The sequence below is a fragment of the Corapipo altera genome, unplaced genomic scaffold (assembly GCF_003945725.1).
Source record: "Corapipo altera isolate COAL_440 unplaced genomic scaffold, ASM394572v1 23, whole genome shotgun sequence".
NCBI classification, from domain to species: domain Eukaryota; kingdom Metazoa; phylum Chordata; class Aves; order Passeriformes; family Pipridae; genus Corapipo; species Corapipo altera.
The window spans coordinates 18,370,460-18,393,493 of record NW_020884878.1 but is presented as its reverse complement, the minus strand read 5'-3'; the positions used below and the strand labels follow the sequence as shown (position 1 = coordinate 18,393,493).

Here is a 23,034-nt window from a genome sequence, read left to right as displayed (position 1 = left end):
CTACAGTATATAACCCCTAGTATGACTGGTCCAGCATAATTTCTGGTCTCTGGCATGGTTGCAGTGACTATCCATACAAATCTTTCAGGCATCCTACACACTTGAATAATTTGGGATTTTTCATTCTATAGGGAGAATGAACTAAGTCTGTTCTCTTCTTGCTCATGTTTCTTTTCAAGGTCTGCTACTGTCAGACCTTCCTGCCATTGCAGTCAAACATTCCTGCTTTAAGTATCACAGTTGGTTTATGCATAAATGACTGAATATAAAATGGTACAATGGTGGGATTAATTTTGTGCCTTGTTCAAGTGAATAAGGTTGCAAAGCATGTACTGCAAGACAGCCAGAAATGTCGTTCTTCAAGCTTTTTGTGCAGGCTTCCATAGTGCTTCCTTTTAACTTCTTTCTTTCTTTTTCCCTCCTGATCCTTCTAGGATGAAGACTCTGAGGAAAAGGTTGACCATGTAAGACTAGAGGCTTTCTAGGTAGATGCTGGCTCCTCTGAAGGGGACTAGTAGGACTAACCTATTATGTGTCTGGAGACTACCTTAAAAAGGTACTCTAGTATTGGAGAATAAGACAAAGTTTGCCTCAGATGCAGTGCCTTTCCTGCATCCGCTTTTCCTGTTGCTGAGAGGTTTTAATTATCTTTGTAACAGCTACTTTTATCAGCTGCTGCATCTTGTTTTGAGGTCACAGATGTATATGTGGCCACTGGAAAGATGCTCTATTTTCATTTAATAGTCAGGGCAGCAATTAGTTAATAGAATACAAAACCTGACTGAGCCTAGGTTGCTGTCCAGTATGGTTAGGTTGCTCCCATAACATGAAAACTTGTCTTCAGGGATGATGAAGTCTTGCTGGTGTCCCAGAGGAGAAGGCCAGCCAGTAGAAACAAGGATGTATGCCTTTGTATTTTCTACAAGTCTTCTTTTTATTGCGCCAGGTCTGGAATGCCAGTATGTGTAGTTAATAGGATGTCATAATGCTTCTTACCAGGCTCCTGTTATACAGGGAGAAGGAATACACATATCCTTTCTCATCCTGCAGCAAAGCTAAAATGCATCTCAGCATTCATTTAGCATTAGAAGCCAGGGTGATGCTGTTCAGATCAACCTGAGAACTTCTACCTGTTTCTGTTAAAAGTCTTTGGGCCTTGCACTCTTCATAACAGTGGAATGGGTGTTGCCTAATTTTTCCTGCCTTGAGTTGCTCTCTGTATATGTTAGACAATTAAAGCACCCTCTTCTGTACTCTTTAATTCCCCTGAAGCACCACCCCAGTATGGATAGCATAGTAGATTCATGTGTGAAATTTAAAACCCAGAAAAGAAACCCCTATCACCCATCTCATTAATTCTGACCTCAGAAGGGTATAGTCATCACAAGGAGTCAAGACTATTCAAATTAGCTCAGTTTTCTCTTGGTAGTGTAAGAGATGATATTGTGGGAAAGATCCACTGGGTTTATTTGGCAGTAATGGATGGTTCAGGACTATGCCCAGAGCACTTTTCCATTTATCAGGCAAAGAGACCTCCCACTGATGGGTATAGTTTTGGGGACTGGTTGCCTAAGAGAAATTTTTCCTGATAATTGATATAATCTCCTCCCCCCCTCGCTGGAACCAGTCCTTACAGTTATTTCACTGGAACTAATTCCACCTCCATACAGTGCCCTAAGTCATTGATTCCCAAAGTCTGCTGTTGAATGCTGACTGGTCACATGCCACAGGCGCCTTCTTGCTCCTGGCTGCTAAATTTCATTAAAATAACTAAACTGATGTGACTCTTCCACATGAGCAATTGTTGTTGCTTCAGGGGTGTTATGCAATGGTGCCTGGCAAGGAGATTTTCCTTAGTATGAAGGGATTCCTGCTTTGAAACCCCTCTTGTTTGGATAATTCCCTGTCCTTTATTCAGGCTTATGCTCTTAAGCATCACAGTCATACGTTATAGTATTTTTCTATTTGTAAAAGCCTGTAAAAGGTATAAAATAGTTAACTGAGTGTTGAGAAATCTGACTGATCAGTAAGCTGCTTGTAATTTACAATACTACATGCTTACAAACTTCTGGTAATTGTATCATGAGTCTGTTCCAAACTGATTGTTAGTGGAACTTTATATTATAAAGTATGATCCAAATCTTGTTGCAGTATATCCCTCCCTTAGTCATTGCCTGGCCAAGCTGAAATACTTGGCTTCTTGAATCATTTGTCCGAAGTTGGCTCCTTCGTCCCCCTGATGGCTCATATAACCCTTCTCTGAACTCCCTTTGGGCTATGCTGAGTGTTACAATCTGAACTCTTCCTGGATTTGGTCCCTTTCCTCTTGCTGTGCCGAAGATAACTTTGTGGCTGCGTGAATACCAACAAACAGCCACATCTGGGCCATTGATGTGAATGTACCTGCTGAAGTTCTGCCCTCCAGCCATCTGACTGCTCTGAAACTTGTTTTGCATCCCCTGGCAAACCACTCGTCTTGGATCTGAATTTTTGCAGTTGAATCACTCATTTGGCCGCACCTTCCAAGGCTGCCTGGGACATTTAGCCAAAGGCTGTAAGGCTGATCAATGGTATAATACAGGGTGTATCCTAATATTTCAGTTAATTTGCAGAGGCAGAATAGGCATGAAGAGTATGAACATGGCTATGAGCCAAGATTTTGCTGGGTTATTTTCCTGGCTTTGCCATGGATTTGCTCTGGGGCCTTGTAGAAGTCTCTCCACTAGTTTCCTTTAGTCCCTGTGTGAAAGGAGGGCTAGAGCTTTATGCAGAAGTACTGTATTGGTATTCCCTAAACACAGAATCCACAGGTTTAGATGCCTTCATAGCAAAATCCATAGCTTTTACTGGGTGCCTGCATAATATGTAGGTAATCTCAGGATGGGCTAGTGGATCTATTAGGGTGGTAAAGAGTAGCTGGAAACTGCAGTGTGTCTGAAGCTGTTCCTCTGTGGAGTTCTGGCCCTGTTCTGAGAGCTCTGGGAGCACATTTCTGCACTACCAGTGAGTGATCCTGATCCCTATCCTGTGTTTTGTAGCCTATAGAAGTGGAGTAGGGCCTTTCCTTGCCTTCGGGGACCTCCAGGGATTGAGGTGTTCATTTAGGTGTTGAAACAGCATGCTTTATATGTAAAGATTAAACCTGCCATTTCCTTTCTAAGCTGGAAAACACTGATTTTATTGTCCTCTTCCTCCTCTGAGAAAGATGTATCAAGTAATGTTTCCCACCTCCATAGAGAATATTATATATAATGACAAGCTATGAGCTGTTCTGGGTCAGAGAAGGCTCTCAGTCCTTTTTCCTGAAGCTGCTCTGCTTTGCAGATGGAACCAAAAGGATTTTAGTGCCACAGGGAAGGACTTTCTAACTGAAAGCAACAACATTTGAGTGGGAAGACATATGTTCCAGTCCCAATGAGTCCAGCTGTGACCTCATTCTCTGTTTCTGCTTTGACAGACATGCCATAGGTAGTCTCAGGGTCCTTCATTGACTAAAACAGGGACAGCACTTGATTTCTAACTCTTATATAGGTGGATGCTGACCTCTGTGGCTCTACTTCACTCAGTGTTTTGAGTGATGACATGCTTTAAGGCAACAATTGGGAAGAGGATTTGAAGATGTGACATTTCCAGTGGGGGCAACAAAGTCCTATAGTTTTAGTTGCCAGCGCTTTTAAAACATTTGGGTAGAAAAATGGGCTGTTGCTTTTTAGTTTAAGACAACATATCAGGAACAATTGATTTCAGTGAATGTTTTTTGCAAGAATAACTATCAAAAAAATTAAGTATCTGAAATATAAAGCTATTAGTGTTCTTATGGTGCTAGGTTACCCAGTTCCATGGAGTTGATCGAGTGAGTGTATTTGCATCCAGTCATATAGTGCAGAATGATGAGGAGATCCCTTGATGAGAAGCAACCTGCACTCTACCTGGGGAGGTACCAACTTGGTTACCAAAAGGACCCAAAACAAGACCATTTCCAGACTTGAGCTGACTCACATGAATCCTGCTTGCAGGTATGTCTGCACCTGTGGTGTAGACATGGCCTGGGGCTTGATAGGATCAGGGCCTTTAATCAGAGCGGTATTTTCCTGACCCAGTTCTTAGCCTCACACAGCTCCAAACTCATTCCACTGTCTGGTCTGGTCTGATCTGGATCTGCGCAGCAGCCACCCTCCAAGTGCTCTTCCCCATGTTCCCTGAAAGTTAGAAACATGCGACTGAGGAGCCCAGTGCTGGCTGCACTCAGCTAGGTGCCTATTGGGGGACCTTATTTGTATAAAAATAATCACAGTGGTTTAGGCACTGTCCTGCCTCTCTAGTTCAGAGTTCGTGACCCGAGAAGTTATAATTGTAATGCAGTCACTTATAGCCATTTCTGTATCTACAGTTTGCATTGCAGTAAGATCTAGAGAGTGTTGGTGTGTGGCTGGAACAAAAGTTTCCCATTCCCAAAGACCTTACAGTCCGACTGCATTGTTTTTCTCTAGCATCCTGTTTTCCCCTAGCATCCTGTTTTCCCCTGTGATCTTCAGCTTGTAGAGGAGCCTTCACCAGGGGCTAGCTGCATTTTGTGTACAGAATGTTGCAGGAGTTTGCTGCCTTAGGCATGCAACTGGGAGTAGGGTGGACTGGCAGTAGATAGCTCTTGAAGCAACTGGCATTTCTGAGAACCTGGGAGTGTTCTCTGAGGCAAAATTCCTGTAGCTGTTGCACATTGTGAATGCCATCCCATTTGCTTGTTAGTCCTGAGCTACATTTGTCCCTCCAGGTCCCAGAGTTTCTGTCATCTGTTTGGATTCTTGCATTGTGCTAATAAACACCCTCTGCTAAAGGGAACCAGCATCCAAGGGAGCACTGGGTTTTTTACCTGTTTCCATTATATGGGGATTACGTAGGTTTTTTTTCCAGAGGTCTTCTGGTTACTTGTAGAAATGCTGGACTCCCAGCCTGTTCCTGGGGACCTCTCATCTGGAAGTTGGCCAGATAGTCCAGGAGGAATCTCAAAAATGCAGCTGAACTTTTGTTCCCTAATTAGGCCAACTTCCCCAGTGTGAGCCCCAGCAGTGCATGGCCTGGAGCTCCCCAAGGCCTTGCACTGCCTGTGCCCCATGCACCCCGAGTGGCTGGCCAGCAGGGCAGTTATTTTCAGCTTTCTGAGCTTATCTTGTAGCTTTTTGATGACATCTTCTGAAATAGCTTTTCTAGTCAGCGATGTTTCCCAGCCTTTCTAGTAGTATCCTCTCTGCTTGGCAACCTTGATGTGGATTAGGGACAATCTCATAAAAAATAATTTTATTAAAAGCTTTTCCTTTTCCATACATATATTTCATGCTTTGAGTGCTCCTGGACCCACCTGAAGGCAACAGAAGAATAGTAGGAAGGGTGGGGGTGAATGAAAATATGTCTGACAGTATGTAGCACAAGGTAGTAGCAAACTGTTTGAGTGATGTTCATGCCTGGAAAGGCTGGAGGGGCATTTCCCTGTAACTATGGGTTGGGAGAGGATTCTATCAGTGACCCCTTGCTCAGAGAATCAAATTGTTGTGTGCTGATGCACTGTTTTCATGCAGGGGAGAGCAGTAACTCCTGAGACGCGTTAAGGTGCCAAATGCCGCAGAGGTGACAGATTTCCTCGCAGGTGCACATATGAGCTGACTAGATAGCTGACCACTGTTCTAGGGGAGAAATTCTTGATAGCTGTTTAACAATATGAGCTGCTCCTTTACCTGCTCTGATAGATGACAGAATATTTGAAGCCTCCCCCAAGCACTTTTCCTGGCTCAATAGCACTTTCTCTAGTAAAGGAAAGTCAGTGACAATGAAGAAGAACAGTTTGTGGATGAAATGGAAATCCAGTATTTTCTACTAGGTAAGTAAGACATGCAGAAGTCCTTGGAGGGTATTCATTAAAATCAGATGCACTATTTGAACTGTCTGTGGACATGATAAAGAGAGCTAGCAGAAATGGGTTGTTCTTTGCAGAAAGCCCAGGCTTGCACAGATCTGGGAATTGATCCCTTTTTGATATCATATATGCTCTGAGATCAGTACAGATTGTGTTACGTGGCTGCTTGGAAGCAGTGGGGCTATTTGACTTACAGTTCCTTCATTGGCAGCAGTCAAAACTAATTCATCAGACCTGTTTGTTGAGGTTTGCTTTTCCTCAGTCAGAGGAGCCTCAGGCATCTTGCTGGAGAAGAGGAACCTTAAGTCTGGCCATATTTTCTTTCCACTCCATGGTCAATACTGGATAAAAACAAGACATCTGTATATAATCTCTCAGTGTTTGTATATTGGGAAAACATAGATTCTATAGATTTTAAGAGATGTATTACATGATAGAAAAATTGTGTGTCCTCTGTTACACGCTGTCAATGTCATTTGAGTCCCTGCATCCCTGCACAGAATGCTCAGTGTTTCAAAGGAGTTGTCATGTTGATGAAGGTAGATTAATCCATATTTCCAGACCCACCTGAGAATCTGAGGGACCCAACATGTCCATAATCTGTCTCTGTTGTGGTAGGTCCTAAGAGAAACTTTGTTGGACCTTTGGGATCAGAGACACACAGTACAGCTGCTTCCATGAGGGAAGCAACATCCAACTGGCACCTTCAAAACTTCAGACGTGATCTGACAAGTAGCCTGGAAATTTCTGCCTTAATGAGGAGGCCAAATTAGAATTCTGCATCTGTCTGATAAGAAAGGTCCTGACTACAGATAAAGAATAAGGTAGAGTTTCTACTTTAATACAGGAGAGATGGAATTCAGGCCAGTCATTTTTCAAAGGGAGAGATAAAACACTGATTATGGAGGTAGCATGAAAGTGTTGGTAAGGAGGGTGGCCTGAGAAATACTGGAAAAATGCCATCACAAAAACAGTGAACCGAGTTTCTGAGAAAAAAATAAAAACTCAGACCATGGCAATTTTCCTTGAAAAAAGGGGCAATCTGGAGAAACTAAAGTAGAAGAAATCTCCTGGAGATAAATAACCTATAAAACTGAAGTAGAAAGGCAAACCACAGCAAGTAAGTGATTAATTAATACTGTTAAACAGACTGAGCAGCAGGAGCTGAGAGAGAACATTGTTGTCAGGAGCCAGTGGAATCTCAACTGTTTGAACACCAAACTGTTTGGGTGTATAGCTCAGCTTTGCATTTGGGAACATACATAAAAATCTTGCCTAAGGTATTACAGTAGGTACCAACAAGTTCTGATCATTTAAATTCCCCAGTCTTTTTCACCAAAAAGGTGTGTTCAGGAGCACATTTGCTGCATTACAGAAGAACAGGGTCCTCTGTTTCTGCTGTGTTCCCTCAGGGGTTGACTTTTGTCCCACTTTCTGCCTCACGGTCTTGGTTGCAGCTCCAAAGTCCCTACCTGGTACCGTATTATGGCAATGCACAACATTGCATTCTCAGTTGTAAATTATGCTGAGGTTTTGGAAATGTGAAAGTATATGAAGGTAAGTTTATTTACTTGACAAAAGTGCATGTGGCATGTGACCTTATTACAGCACTTTCCAGGCAACTAACAAAGAAAAGCTATTTATCCTCAGCTGACAGTTAACATTGCCTTTCCTGTTGCTAGTCCTCCTGTAGGCAATTCAGAAAGAATTACCTGATTTATTGCAAGAGGAATAAAAGACCTGTAGGTATGTGTGAGGTGTTTGTCAGGGCCTGAGAGACATTCAGGGTTGCCTGGTGTGTACGGTCAATGGGAACACATTAAAATGTTGGCAAGACATTGGAATCAAACCCCTAGATGCCATGGAGTCATGCCCTGTGGAAAGGCTGGAGCAGGCATTCTCATCACCCTCTGATCTGGTGTGCCCCACTTGAGATATCTTTGACCTTAAGGCTAGTTTTGATGAGGAGGAAATTAAATTGCAAGTGTATTTCAATGCCCAGGAAATGCTACATTTTCCCTCAGCCTTATGGCCCAGGATCTTTGGTGCAATTTGTGTGTCTCTGTGCACCTTTGCGAGGAGTTGAGGCTGTGTGTTGGAAACATGGCTTGCTGGCTATTGGAGGGATAGTGTGAGGGGAAAGGGGTTGTTTGCATGGGAAGGGTCTGTGTGGGAGGGAGTGTGTTTTTGAGGTAGGGGTGTGTGTAATGGGAACAGGGATGTTTTATGTGGGCATGCACACCCATATGTGGTGTGTTTTCCCCCTTTTTCCTGGGCTCTGGGTGTGTCCAGATCAACTGAATTCAAAATGCTCCTTTTTTGGCACTGTAGCCTCTTCTCTGGTTTGGCATCTTAAGAATCTGGGGGAATCATTTAAAGATCAGAAAACTCCATTCACTTGGGCCCCTGAAGGCTTCACATTCTGTGACATGGTCATTCCAGTCGACTGAGCTCTGTCCCCTACGGATGAGCCCATATAAGGAGGCTGTTTCCTGCATTTCACGCTCCCTGCCTGTCCCTCTGCCCTCCTGTGCTCCCTTTGCTGAAGAAAGTTGGTATTTTGGGACTGCAGCTCCTGCCTCATTCCTGCTCCCTGTTTATTTTTGGAGGATGACTATTTTTGCTCCTATCAGGGAGCTATGCAGGGTCATGCTCCCTCCCTGCAGCAGGCAGCGGCTGCCCCTGGCAGGGTCTCTTAATTTCCCACACTCACAAACAATGCTTCTACTTCAAGAAATAAACATGGGAGACCCCTACCATCAGGGGCTAGCTCAACCCCTTCCTCGTGTGTGGCAAGAGGTGGTTTGGCTTTGACTCAGGGTTGACTCCACCACACATGCAGAGTTCTCTCTGAAGTCTAAAATCCTCAGGAGTCATCCCACTCATTCACTTTCTTAATAAAAGCTGTAGGAGCCACCTGTGCCCTTGCCATTCCTTTGCAGTTACCATTTTTTTTTCTGTTTTGGGACATCTTTTGCCTAATCATTCTTTCTCATGATGGTCTCTTCACTGGTCCTTGTAATCTATCTTCCTTCGCTGGGCACCATCAATTGGGAGCTATATAAACTGGGCTCACCTTGCCTCTCTGCTTTCACCACTGCCTGTCATGCCCAACACTGAAGTCACTGCTGTACAAGGTGCCTCAGGCTGAGGGAACTGAATCCAAAACTGTAAAGGCAACGGGCAGCTCCCATTGGGAATTCATTTGAAAATTCCCATCATAAGCCCCAAGCTGAATTCCTGTTTTCTCTTGCCATGTGGCAGAGTACCACATAAGACAATGCAAGAAAATAGCAGGGAATGTCTTTAAGCTCCAGATGAACTTCCCCTTTAGATTTCAGGGGTGGCAGTGGTGGGATTCATCCCAACTAACTTTTGAAGTGTTTGATATGGCTCACTGTATCTGAACTTGGCATCTATTCTCCTATTCTGGGCAGTGGACAAAAGCATACTTTTTAGGAACAATTCCTCATCTAAAACAAGATGTGTAAAACATGCTGTCTGGTACCCTAGGAAAGTTGTAACATAATACCTCCCACTGATATGTGGGCAACACTAAGGAACAAGTTCCCAGTGAACCCTATTTTGCCAGGAGAGCACATCCTCTGTGGATCAGTCTGGTACTGTACTGTGTGTCCTGGACAAGTCAAAGGCACACAGACCTGAAATTTGTCAAGATCCTGATTAGGGTGATGCAACTTTTGCTTACAGTGATGCTTAAAAACCTGTCCTGTAATATATGTCCTCCTTTTATTTTATGAATAAACAGCATTTTAAACACTATCTCTCCATCTGTCTATTATTTGGTAAAGTATTACATTAGTATGTGTGAACCTGATGTCTCAACTGGCTTGACTTTGCCTTGACTGGAGCTGTCTGTAATGTGTCTCTTCTCTTTATTAAAGGGTCCACCACCTAAACCTCCACGCCGGCAAGGAGGCTGGGCAGATGATCCTGTACTGGCACCTATCAAGTGAGTCCTCACCTCTTTCCTTATTAAGAGGGGCTTAGGTGTGGATTAAGTGAACATCACTAGCTGGACTTTGCTGTCAGAGATATTGGAACAGTTTTTGTGGGTCTTTTACATGGCCTCTGTCTCCAATACCAATGTAGCTCCTTCAAGCTGTTTGAATTATTGCTCTTGCTTGGTTCCATTGGTTAATTGACTTGGTGAGTCTCAGAACTGTATACATGTCACTGTTTGCCATAGGCAGTGTGTTCCTTACCTGATACAGTACCTGGAAGGAGTCAAGAACATAATAAGCATGTTAAATGCAGGAGCTGAGGTGGGGGGTTTTGACTGGTTCCGTTCTTTCCAAGAGAGTGACACATGACAGCACCCCACTGACAAGAGTGCAATGAACACATCAGGATTTAGTGATCAGCCTTGATAGTAAAGGTGAAATTTGTCAATGTTTTTGTGTGTATGGGGTTATGGTATAATGGAGACGGATAGAAATGGTCATCAAGAAGAGATGGGAGGAAAAAAGTATACAAATTGTAGAGTATATGTTGAGAAGCCTAATGCTTATGAAGGACACCTAAGGCAAAGGAAATATCTGCACATGGTTTATAGAATAGGTATGAAAACTAAAGGACAGTTCAGACTGGGAGGAGATGACTTGCTTTCAAACCATTTGTTTTGAAATGTTTTTTTTTGTTGTTTTGCAAGCTATGAAATTATACTGATGTTGTATTTCATATTCACAGAGCTGAAGGGCTCAGCCATGGAGTGGTGTGAGATTGCTTGTGTACTTAAAGGCCTTTAATAAGAGTGTATATGCCTTAATATATACTTTGGAGGCACTCTGATTTATGAAAAGTTATGTATTTTCTTTTTTGGAACTCTGAGAATGGATGAGGACATCCAGAAACCTGTTATACAGTCACTTTCTTGGGAGGTGAGAAAGGTGGTCTGTATTCTGGGGTAGCCTTTCTGGAAAACAGTACTTTTCTGGGAAAATTGTCACTGTGTTTGTCTCTGAAAAATAAATAATCTGGAGACTGAAATAAAGCAAAGGAATAAAGATTTCAGCCTGAACTCATGTTCCTCTCCAGTTTAACCCTGATAATGGTTATTTTTCATAGGCTGGCTGCAGCTAGAAGTTGCCATTGCAAAGTTGAATCCACCTCAGGGTATTAAAAAAGTGCCACCAATGATCCTGGATCTTTGTAGGACCAAGCAGAAGCTTTATGGAAATGTGACAGCAGAGAACAAAGGTGAATTTCATTGTTCAGGAATAATAAGTTATGTAACTGTTGGCTAGGCAAAGGACTGGACTGGAGGTAATACATATTCTGGGCTGTGTCTAATGTGCCCTGAAGGACAGTGTACAGGTTCCTAATGTAACAGCACTGTATCATGTGCTACTTTACCATGTTTTCCATTGTTTGACGTTAGCCTTATTAGCCTTATCCAGTAGATTTGCAGCAGTAGCTATCAGTGGTGCTTCCCCAGATCTCAACTGCATGGTTTACAGACATTGTAGGTATCTGCAGTAAATGCTTTTATATGTTGGATGCAATTCAGCTGAAGAAGCAGAACAGGAGATTCTATAGGGTTGTAGGGTTGTAGACCTTTATGCCTATGAGACTCTGCACAATGGGACATGAGATCAAGATGTGCCCCTTGCTCTGTCACGCATATGATACTGTGTCATATCTGACAGTGTTCTTTTCATTTTTATTAAGAGTTTTTATTGAACAAATTTTATGGAGAAGTTTGTTCTGACTTCTTCAGTCATACGAGCTACAAGGATTTTGTACAACTAGTTCCCCTGTCTTTCCTTCAGTTGTGTATTCTCCCAAAGCTGATCTCTCTTCTTCTCTCCCTTAAAAAAGTCTCAGATGCTGGCCTGTAGGGCTATCTTTGTGACATATCCCAGGGTAAAGCCTTCATGTGAAAAGTCTGAGTCATCGGCTGATGTCATACCAATGTTGCTGTAGCTGTGTTGTTTCTGTTTTCTCAGGCTCTATCTCCCCACTGCTTTTCAACCAATTTGACTCAGTTTGGAAGCCCATCAAGTTAACTTGCTCCAATTTCACTAGTGTAGATGTAGTTAGAATAACATGCTTCTGTTGATACATCTGATGTAGGTTTAAGCACTTTTATGCCAGTGTAACAGAGCCTGCACTTGGGAATTTTTCTGTTAGAAGTAATTAGATTTTCAGAACTGACAATGTTAAAATCTGATTTTTTTTTGTTTACTTAGAAAGGAAGGATGAGCAGAGTGGGTACAGTTAGATTTTCTGTGTTGTGTAAAATACATTGCGTGTCAGATGTGATACTGCAGCCACTTGTGCAATGATTTTGTAGCCATTTATGTGTTATTCTCTCTCCATTTGAAGTCTTAGCTTTTAGTTCTGTTTCTGACAGATTCAGCCAGTTGCCTCTGCATGTGTAGCTTTTCCTGCAGGGATACTTTTCTGCATTTCTAGTTCAGAGTCTTACCAATGTGAAATGATCACTTAAAAATGGGGTTTTTTTGTTTCCATTCGGCACATGTTAGAGAATGTAGCTTGCAACCTGTTTTTCTGTTTTTCTGCCTTTCCTTCTCCCTCTTCATCCCTTACCTGCCCAGGTCTTGTCATGCTTAGGTAAACCTCCAAATCTTCTCAACATCTTGCCAATTATTTCCATCAGACTGCTGCTCTCTCAGACTTTTGCAAGATAGGAAGTTAAGGAGGGCCCTTAAAGTTTTCCAACCTATAATTATTTTTTAAATTAATTATCACAGATGGTGTGCAAGTGAGATAAAGTGTTTTATCATGAGTACCCATAGCATTTACATTTAGATATTTAAATTGCTGAGAATTATCAAAATGCTCTTTTACTCAAGTTTTTAAAAGCCATGCATGGAAAGATTACTTTGGACTCTTAGTACATCTGTGGAACTGCTGTCATTGCTAGGAGTCCCATCTGATAAATCTGGACAATGATGAAGACTGCAAGTAAGTGTTGAGCAAACTCCCAGACTGGTCTTTTGCAATCAGCAAATAAATGGTGCAAAGTAGTGACAGAAAATTCATTTTCCATACTGACAGGGTCATCTGTACCTGAATCTGCCTTATCTGGTTAAATTTGTACTCAGAAAAATAATTCTCTTTGAGAAAAGGCAGTCCCATTGCTGCCCCAGCAACATTCCAGCCCCAATATTGGTGGAAAGGGGACCAACCAAGAACTTAGGCAGCCACTTGGGGCCTTGTATCCTGCTGAGATATCAGTAATTACAGCTGGGTTTTGCTACAGAAGCAGCTCTCTAACCACTGGATGGAGCCCAAGTGCCATTCTGAACACTGTGCTGATGTCCCTAATGACATCAGTGTTGACACTTGTGACAAGCAAAGCAGAGGTTTATTATCAGGTTATCTCACACATCAAAAGAAAGAAACACAAAGTGCCTGCCAGTGGGAAAAGGAAAGGGGTTTTGCATACTGGTGAGGATTTGATAAAGGAGGAGTGCTTCCAGGATCCATTTAGTTCCAACTTCTTCTGATCTCATATCTCTGACTTGACTGATAGAATTCTTCAGTTTCCTATCTAGTAGGAAACCTCTTTATTTCTTTGCTTCTTGTGACTCTTTCTGGGTACCTGGGTGCTTGGTCCCTTTGGTCTTGCAATGAGCCCCCTAAAATTTCTACAGCTTTGCAGACAGCAGCTAGGGTTGTTCTGGAATAAACACAGCTCATTTCAGGTGGCCCTGCAAGCAAACACAAGTGCTGTTTTCAGTAGGAAGTCCCTTACAGTGCCTGCAAATGTACCTCCTTTCTTATACATTGATTGTGGCAGTTTAGCAACAGGTGCTTCAGCTACAACTGAAGTTTCCCCTTTCTGACTGATAGGTCACACAGAGTTGGAATATTTAAGGCTTGTTTAGGAAAACAACCATGCTGAATATTTTTGGACAGAAGTAGTGATACAGTGTCCAGGAATGCATTTACAAAGAAGGTGAATATTAAGGGCCCAAAGGAAGGAAGAGGATGCAGTTGGGGTGACCTTTAGAGCAGGGTAACTGAGCCCCTGTGTAGATATCATTTAGGGCTCTGGAGGGTGGGCAATGGTGAGATTGTACCCTGGGGCTGGAGGAAAGTTATTTAAGAGATTAAGGGGTTTTATGATTCAAGGTCTCTAGAGGTAAGTAAAGTTAAAAACCTCCTGTTTCAAAAATATGGGCTTAAACTGTCTTGTGTTCTGTCTGTAAGAAATGACCCCTGAGAGTGCCTGGTTTTAGAACCTCCAGTCATTTCTGTGTTGCAGCTGGGAGTAGTAAAGCGCTCATGAGTTTCTCCATCTGGCAAAAGCTTGTCATTGCTTCTGCCCTCTACTCCAAGTCCAGCAGTGTTGAGGTGAATCTCAGGCTAGGCTTCCCTGTGACACTGCCATGTAAGGTGGGGAACCAGACATCTGGCTGCACAGGAGATGTTAGCATCACTCTGCATCTTGCAGCCATCTGTGGATGTTCTCAGTGATGTGAAGAGTATGGGCACAGAGGATCAAGGCTGCCAAGTGAGGGGGCACAACTTAGAAGGAGAAGAAAGAAAAGGAAGTCTGATTAAGTTTTGTCTTGAAGTGTCTGTTTTTGGGTTTGTCCCTGCATTGATCTGCAAGGGAATGAGGCAAGTAATGGCCCCTTGGGGACCTTCAGGACTTTCCTCTCAATGTCAGCCGTCATTTTCAATCACCCTCTCCCTCCCAGCCATTAATTTTGGCCCAGGATCATGGGGACTTGTCCATCTATCACTCCTAATTGACACTAAATGATCTGTCAGTTTATTGATGAACGGCAGGAGTGGAATTGTCACAATATATTTTACTTTCTAACAACTCCTCCTGACAATTTTACCTTGTCCATCTCACTCTCCTCACATAAATCTCCATTGGCCTCTCATTCCTTCTCTTGGGCTGATCCAGTGCCAGCCACCTCCATGCCATCGGCACGCATCAAGGACATCAAGATGGTGGTAAACTGCAATGTGCAGGCCCAGGGTCGTTTTTTTCCTCTCTGTCCCTGCCCCCCCCCTTTTCTTTTTTCTTTTTCCTTTTTTTTTTAACAGGCTGGATGTTCCAGGAATGCTAACAAGCTGTCCTCTTGTCCCTTCATGTTATTACTGGGGTGAGCTCTCCTTGGTGTTTCTGTTTAGACTCAGTAAAGATAACTGGCAGAAAAAGAAAAGTTCCTAAAAGACAGAAGAGTCACCTGAGAATTCCTCAGTGCCCTGGCTGTGATGGGGGATTTTTTTTCTTTTTAAACCAGCTTAGTGTGACTTGCAAAGGTTTCCTGCAAAGGGAAAATGTTAGACTTGTGCCCATTTCTATCTTTGCAGTGCCAGAGGAGCCTGAAAGAAGAGTTTTGCTTTTTTTTTACTTTTTTTCTTTTTTTTTCTTTTTCCTTTTCTTCTTATTTTTAACCTAGATTTGCTTTTATTTTTTTCCCAGTTATTGAAGTTTTCTTTGACTTCTTTTTCTAGAAAGATACTGGGCAATGGATGGACTAGTAGGATTGCAGCTTCTGGCTCCCCTAGAAAACGAAGCCAGCGTGACAAAACCAGAACACAACAGGAGTGTTACATTTTTGCTAACAGTCCATGTAAGCTGCTGAGGTGGCAGAATATGCTTAGGGTGAAGTCCCTTTGATTTTTGTTCTGATTGAGGACAAAGCATCTTCCTTCCTTAGTTCTCTGCATCTCCAAGAAATTTACCAGCAAATTCAGAGGATACCATCATTGCTGTCCCAAATATTATTCAGAGGATACCATCATTGCTGTCCCAAATATTTCTAGTTTGAAAAAAAGAAAATTTTCTTGAAGAACATATGCAGCTTGCAACCCTTTTGTATCTGTCAAAACCAAGGCTAAAACGTTGTCTGGCCATTGTAGGTCACCTCTAAAGCAGTTGTGAAGTCTAGCTTAATGCAGTTTACCTGCGGAAAGAGACCTAAGATGACCTGATCTACTTGCTTGACCCTATTTCCCCCTCCCTCAGCTCCCCATCCCATATAACCCCTCCACTATTCTCAAGTTCTTGTTCCAGGTTTTTAAAATATCTCCTTTCAGAAGCTGTTGCTCTCAGATGACAGCACAAGGTGCCATTCAGTAATAAACACCTAGTTCTTTTTAGTGTTTTCTGTGTAAATGTTTTCAGTGATGAGTGAAAGGTCTTTGGACTTCAGAATCATGAGTTGTTTTCTATTGTGAGATTTGAAAAAGAAAACCCAAACAACCTTAGATACTTTTTCTTGCACTCTGTCTAGTTCTGTCTCCTAGCAGTCCTTTCTTGTAACCATGACGATTAGAAGTGTGCTTTTCCCTTTAAATGGAAACTGTAATCTCAAGAGTCTTTTGGTGTGAGAGTTGGCCCTTGTGCTTACTGGAGACTGAGGACGTGATCGCTTGGATAGGAGCCCCTGTTCTAAGGGACCAAAGATGTGTGGTGGATACCTCTAGAAACTGCAGCACTGTTTTCCCACACAGCAGGAATTTGTATTGAGTGTTGTTGTTTTTTTCTGTTGCTCGGTGGGAGCTCTGAACAGCTCTGCTGGTCAGCAAGCCTACCAGTGAGCAAGTGGGGGAACCCTGGGAACATCTGTTACGAGAATGATGCAGTGAGTAGGCTGAGGGTCAGTGACCCCCGTGAGCACTCTGTCAGCTTATACTTTGTTCCTAAAAGTCCTGTTTGCCAGAGCTTTCGTCCTTTGTTGTTTCTGTTAAGTAAGCCCATGTATTAGGACCTGAGGAGAAACAAAACCACTTCAGCTAGAGGTTGATTAAGTGCCTCACAAGCCCGTTTCAGATGGAGCCTGCTAGCTGCCGTGTCTGTCAGATCCTGTCCCACAGAGTACGCCTGTTCATTGCTGCATCCTTCCTACTCAGGGCCGTGTTCTGGGGCAGTGTGTTCAGCATGTGGTCCGGGCAGCCCAGGGACCCTGTGAGGGGCAGAAAGTGGGACCATTACAATTTAAAAAATGTGTCTGCTCAAAACCTTGTTATGGAGATAGAGATAGCCATGCACCCCAGGGCTTGGAAGTGGAGAACTGTGAGGTGACATCCTGTGATAAAAATAAAGGCTCATAGTAGTCTTCCCTCTGCTGAAATAAATGGCAAAACTTGCCTTGATTGTAGATGTGAAGATTAAACTCCCTAATTTAATCAAGGAAGATCTGGCTTTTCCAGGATGCCAGAGTCCAGTGAGAGGGGGTGGAAACTTAACTGATCAGACCTGCAAGAAAGGTGCAGTGGAATAGCTGAGTAGACACCTTGTGGTCCAGTTTTCCAGCACAGGCAGCAGTTCTAGTTTACATACAGTCTTGGTGAGTGTTTCTTTTCCTGTGCCTCAGCAAACAAGCAGTGATCCACTCTTGGAGAGCCTGCAGAACTGATCAGTTAGCACTTGTGCATCATATTGGATGTGTAACTTAGTTGTGCCTTAGGCTATTGAACAAGCTGCAACTCCTAGCTCACCACCCACTCACTGTATTGATGGGCACTAAAAAAATACTTGAGCAAGAGATTACAATGTCCTTTGTAATCTTTTTTCCCCCTCCTCCCTCAGGCCTAGACCTGAATTACAGTCTTTGCGCTAGAGGCAAAAGGCAGGCTGAGTCAAGCATTTCGTCGTTTAACTAACTGGGTATAGTGTTGGGTGGAAGCATGAGACAGAATGCTGGCTGGTGACTTGCTTCCTGCGCACCCAACCCATCTCTGCCCACACTTTGATCGCCCTGCTCTCTCCAGTGTATCTCTGAACATCACGACGTTCTCTTCCCCCCCCCCCATTTCATTCTTTTAGCAAGAGGGCTTTCTGATTCCACGTGATTCATAAGAGAAGTTGGTTGAGACATGCCAGGAAATACGCTAACACACATGGGCAGATGAATTTCTCCCTCCGCTGCCCTCTAAAATGACGAAAATACCCCTGGGCCTGGACTCGCGGCCCCTGCGGCGTCCGTCCCGCCCCGGGTCAGCCCGCAGGTGGCAGGTGGCGGCTGTGACGGCTCGCAGTCGGTGACAGCCGAGCCGCGGCGCTCGGCTCCCTCGGCGCTGGCGGCGGCCGGGCCGCAGCCCCCTCACGGTGCCCGGCAGAGGGCGGTCGCGGGCCGGCAGCGGGGCCGGGAGCGCGGGCACGGCGGCGGCGGCGGTGGCTGCTCGGCCTCGGGGCGGGCGGGGTGCGCCGGGCCGGGAGGGCAACGCCGGGCCGGCCGGGGGGCTGCCCGAGCTCCCGCTGTCTCTGCTCCTCCGTTCCGTACCGGGGGTTCCTGCCCGGCCGCCCCCGTGTTCGTTTTAACAAGCTGTCATAATTGCTTCCCTTTTCCTTAGCTGCGCTGCTGCACCGTCCTGTGCCGCGGCAGAGAACCTCGGTTCCAGCGCAGTGACCTCCTTGGAGCCTGGCGGTGGCTCGGTGCAGGACGCAAGTGTGTCTGAAGCTCTCATGAGCTGTGGACATTAAAAGATTTCAAGGACATTTCCCTCCATTCATCCCAGTTATGTCCTCTGCTAAAATAGGTTAATGGTGTCTAATTAACCACTGCACATTGTCATGCTGCATAAAGATAGCATCCTGGCTGTTCTCTGAGCCCTGCTACTTTATCTCCATTTAGATCTCCGTGGTAGTCCATTAAATGAGAAAGAAACAGTTTAACAGAGATTATGTCTACATTAGAACTGCCTTTCACCCTTCAGCATTGAAGTTGCAGGCAGCTTGGAAGCAGCTCAGCTGTACATTAGGGTGCAGCTGTACATTAAAGGTGTGTGGGGGGGTAAAGCCTTGGTTTTGAAGTTCTCATTAATGTGGAGGAAGGATTCCTCCTGGCCAGAACTGAACAAAGACCACACTCAAGAGTGAGAGCAGATCTTCTGCCCCCAGACAGAGTTAAGAGAGAAATAGGTATTCTGTACTAGGAGTTACATACCATGGGGTTACATGGGGTCTGTCAGGGTCTTCTGCCCGGTTTCCAAACTATTCAACACCCTGAAGTAGAGAGGGGGTAAGCAGCTGGCTGAAGCCGTAGGGAATATTCCTGGATTATGGTTATGTTTGGGAGCACTGACAGTCTCACAGGGAAAGGGAGTTTAAGCGGATCTGTCCAGGTGATGAAGTTGGTCCACGTTCTTTGGTACTCCAGAAAAATGCATTTATGAGAAGAAATGAGTGGTATCACTGCCTCACAAAAGCTGGGGATGGCTGGTGTATAGTACTGAGAATGCATTTCTGAGCACTGCTCCTGGGATTATGCTGTTTTGCTTGTCCTTACTTGAGTGAGTATATCTGTAGTTCATATTCAATTGCTCATTTTGTAGGTACTTGTTGCTGCCCTCCCTGGGCTGTGCCTGCTGCTGCAGCAGACAAAGCAGGGCAGTGCACTTCATGTTGCTGAGAATATGAGAAAAGAGTAGGAAATCTGTGTATGCTGGTGTGAGTTTACAGTTGGGTTCATTCCATGTCTGCTTTCACTCATCACTAGAAAGCTAAGTGTGACCACAAGGTGAATGAAGAGGGTGCTGTGTACCCAGGCCTTATATTCCTGAAGGATGAAATGTTAGTCTCAGTGTGTTGCAATTGGCATTGGTAAGCTGAAAGTGTTCTCAGGAAGAGATGCTCACAATGTTTAAAGCAATACGATGGCTTCATGAAGAAATCCTGTGAGGCTTCATGTAGTACCTGGAGAGCAAAGAGACAAGCAGGTGACTTGTATTCTGCAGGAATACTATCTCCATGTGTAGCTTAGCCCTCAGCTAAGTTTATGGAATGGATAGAGTTGGAGTTGGGGCACATTTTGAAGACTGAATGATTTCTCTTACTGCCTTCAAGGTTTTTAACCTTAGGACACAAGACAAGTCTTGTCTTTTCTCTTAGAGTCACGCTGTTAGGTAATTTAGGTATTGTAATTTGGCCAAAAAAGCAAAAGACTAGTCAGGAACAAACCTGCTCAATAGCTCAATCATTAAGGCCACAGGGAGTATAAAACATGCAATTCCTTCCTGTGCTCCAGAAGCTTCATGCTATATTTCTGGGATAGTTTTCTACCCATGAGCTTATCAGCTGGTTTGAAATGCTAGTTTCATCAAATAATGTTGCTATTCCAATTCATATATTAACAAACATATCTAGTACAGGTGACTGGAAGCGGAAATCTCTCCTAAACAGAACAAGTAATTTCTCGTTCCTGCTCTAGTGTAATTGGTATTTAAATGCTCTGTATAAACCACAGCACTGTCAGCATGAGAGACTTGTATCACCCACTGCCACTGTCAGGCCCTGTGGCAAAGGGTCTAAGGTGTTCTCCTGGGGGGGCAAGTAAAAGCTCCTGGCTTTTACTTGCCCTAGAGAGAGGAAAGGAATGGTCTTGTTTGACAAGAGAGTGTTCTAACATCTGGGCTCTGGGATTAAAGGGGTAACTACTATTCCCCCCTCCCAGCTGATTAATTTGTTCCCCAAATTACTACTTTTTTCCAATATAGTGCAGCTGTTTCATAATTAGGTATTTGTTTATTGTCCTGAGTAAGTCCTTTCCTAGCACAAGGAAAAGTTGAGAAAGCTTAAGTCTCAAAACATGAGCAAAGTAGTCTCTGCCTCTAGGACTAACATATGACTGCCTTCCCTGTGGACCACCTGGATATCTGTTATGACAGGGAGCTTAGGAAAAAGAAATTGCTTACAGGGATAGGAGGAGTGACCTTCTCCTGGGAAGTATAAACATGTGGTGTGTTTCACTCCTGCCTGGAGACAGGAGATGAGTAAAGATGTAAGAAGTGTGAGTACTGAGGAAGAGAGTGTTATTTGGGGTTGAACAATAATCAAGAATAATGGGATCATGGTAAGAAAAGGTTAGATTTAACCCCCAGGAAATCATCTCACTGTGCAAGGCTGTGCAATGCCATAATTTGGGATGTTTCAGCTCACTGAAGGCAAGGCTATGAAGGCAGTGTGTGGGAATCAGTTCTGTGAAGGCATAAGGAAGGGATAAAATTGGAGAAATCTTGCATCATCTTTCCACCTCTGTCTTTTCAGAGTCTAAACTCCAGTGAGAGCTGGTGGTGGCCTCTCTGAAGCCATCTCCTTCTTTCTCCATTGTATTGGGGGTTCACAAAAAGTGTTTTGTACTACCACTGAGGAGAAGGATGGAGCTGAACAGTTCATCCTTGCTGGAAGAGCTCTTTCCTAAACTCCCCAGCTCTATTGCATTTCTGCCTCTCAACAGAGGGTTCAGATACAGCTGAAAGCCCAGATGCAGATGTCACCCACTGTTCTGCAGTTCTGATTACAGCAGTGGATATTGCTGGGCTTAGATCACTGATTCAGTGTAATTTTTAACTTCTTACAGACTGCAAGCTCCAGGGAGAGCAGTGGAGACAAAGTACTTTCTTCTCCTTATAGCTCTTCTTCTTATAGCTAGACATCCTCTGTGCCCTGCTCCTTGCTCTTAGAAGAATAGATTATTCATAGGAGAGCTGATGAAGATCGTAACTTGCTAGAGCAGAGAGCAGATGAGGAGAGGCTGTCCCATGTCACAGAATTGCTTTGAAAGGAACAGTGCAAGGCAGTGAAGCAACTTCTCTTACATCTTGTTGTGTCCTGGGACAGTGCATGTGGTAGGGGAGAGCCCCATTTATTCTTTGTCATAGCACCCTGACTTCAGCAGAGGGGAGAATATTTATTCCCAACACATAGAGATGAAACTTCACTCTCCAAAATGGCCAAAGCAATCAGTGAGTGATGGAGTATCTGCTAAAAAGAAACCTGGCATTTAATTAACTTTTCAAAGTGCTGGTTCAGCAACCTCCATGTTTTACATTTTGAATATTGAACAAGCGTTCCTAATCGGGACTGAATTACTTCTGGGCTTGCTGGGGTGGAGAGCAAGGGAGCTGCCATTTGCCAGTGCCTCCCCCCCCATGGTATTATTATGAACTCCTGTTAACTCAGCCAGATCAGCCCTGATTTTCTGCAGCGACTGCATGTCTGACCTGAACTTGGCCAACTCAGGTGGGACTCCTAACCTAAAAGGCAACCAGAAAATCTTTATGTATAACCAGGGGAAGGAAGAACCTACCTTGTAGGCAGACAAAGTATAGCACCTTCTTCACTCCTTAAAGCATCGACCTCTCTACTCAGGTAAGGCAAGCTTTGCCTGCAACTGATGGCAGAGGGGGTGAAAGAGTGTCTGAGAAGCTGAAAAACCAGGGAGTGTGGTTCTTGCTGTTTGGCCATGGCTGTCTTTTGGGATCCAAATGGTTCTTCATCAATCTGTTTCACTCAGGGACTTTTTGATACACTGGTTTAGTGGTCACACAGTGTGTTATATCAGACCTGGTGCAGAAAACTGTTTTGCACAATAACAGTTATGTAGGGAAAGGTGCAGTTTTTTAATTTTCTCTAGCCTTTTCTAAGCATAGGCCTTTCTCATCTTACAGGTCAGGAAGAAAGCATGCAGAAGAAGTAGAAGAGTAAGTTTCCATTGTTGCTGAGTCTTCTTCCACAACTTTCATATTTGATCTCACAGAGAAGGGGCACATGCCACTAAGCACCAGAACTCCAAGATCTGAAACTTTGGAAGTGTGCAGAGCCTATCATGAATTCATGCCATGTGTCCTGGGAGGGGGCAGGGCTGGTCATTCTGTAGTTCCCTGGATGTGGAGTAGGTGATGGCTCTGTCACTCCCATATAACAGAAAGAAAGAAAATTAAAAAGCAACTGCCTTCCTCCCAAACCCACCCCAGGCCCTACTGTCTGCAGCCTAGAAGTTTGTCTTAGGTACAAGGCATGTTGCTTAAGCTGAGATTTCTGCTGAGCCCAGCAATTAGGGGTATGGAAGGTCAGTCTGCTGTTTAAGCATATCTGGGACCTCTCCCCTTGACAGGCCATGAGGCTTGGTGGGATGGAAGGGGGCACAACAAGATGCTTTTCTGGGTTTGCAATTGAAATTCTTCCATGTGTTTTGCTGCAGCCATCGTCTCAGACAGCAGAGCCTGGAGGCATCAGATGATGGAGGAGGTAAGATATCACATACTTGACTACAAGAAGTGCCTTCATGCATGTGTGGGGACTCTCCACTAAAGTAGCAGAAGCATCCTGTAAGAAATTGCGAAGAAATGAACCAGTCTGAGGGTAAACAAATGTGGGAGTTGCCTGA

General features: G+C 44.0%; 1 protein-coding gene across 3 annotated transcripts in view; it reads left to right on the top strand.

The window, feature by feature from the left end:
* Positions 1-23,034, top strand: part of IFT43 (intraflagellar transport 43) — a 43,973-nt gene that overhangs the window by 6,137 nt on the left and 14,802 nt on the right. Inside the window, exons 3-6 of one of the 3 annotated variants that reach the window (XM_027637929.1) lie at positions 435-464; positions 9,814-9,881; positions 22,316-22,348; positions 22,849-22,895. In XM_027637929.1, coding sequence (XP_027493730.1) covers positions 435-464; positions 9,814-9,881; positions 22,316-22,348; positions 22,849-22,895 — 178 coding nt within the window. The remainder of the gene's footprint in view (positions 1-434; positions 465-9,813; positions 9,882-22,315; positions 22,349-22,848; positions 22,896-23,034) is intronic. The other 2 variants (XM_027637930.1, XM_027637931.1) reach the window with 2 other exon arrangements.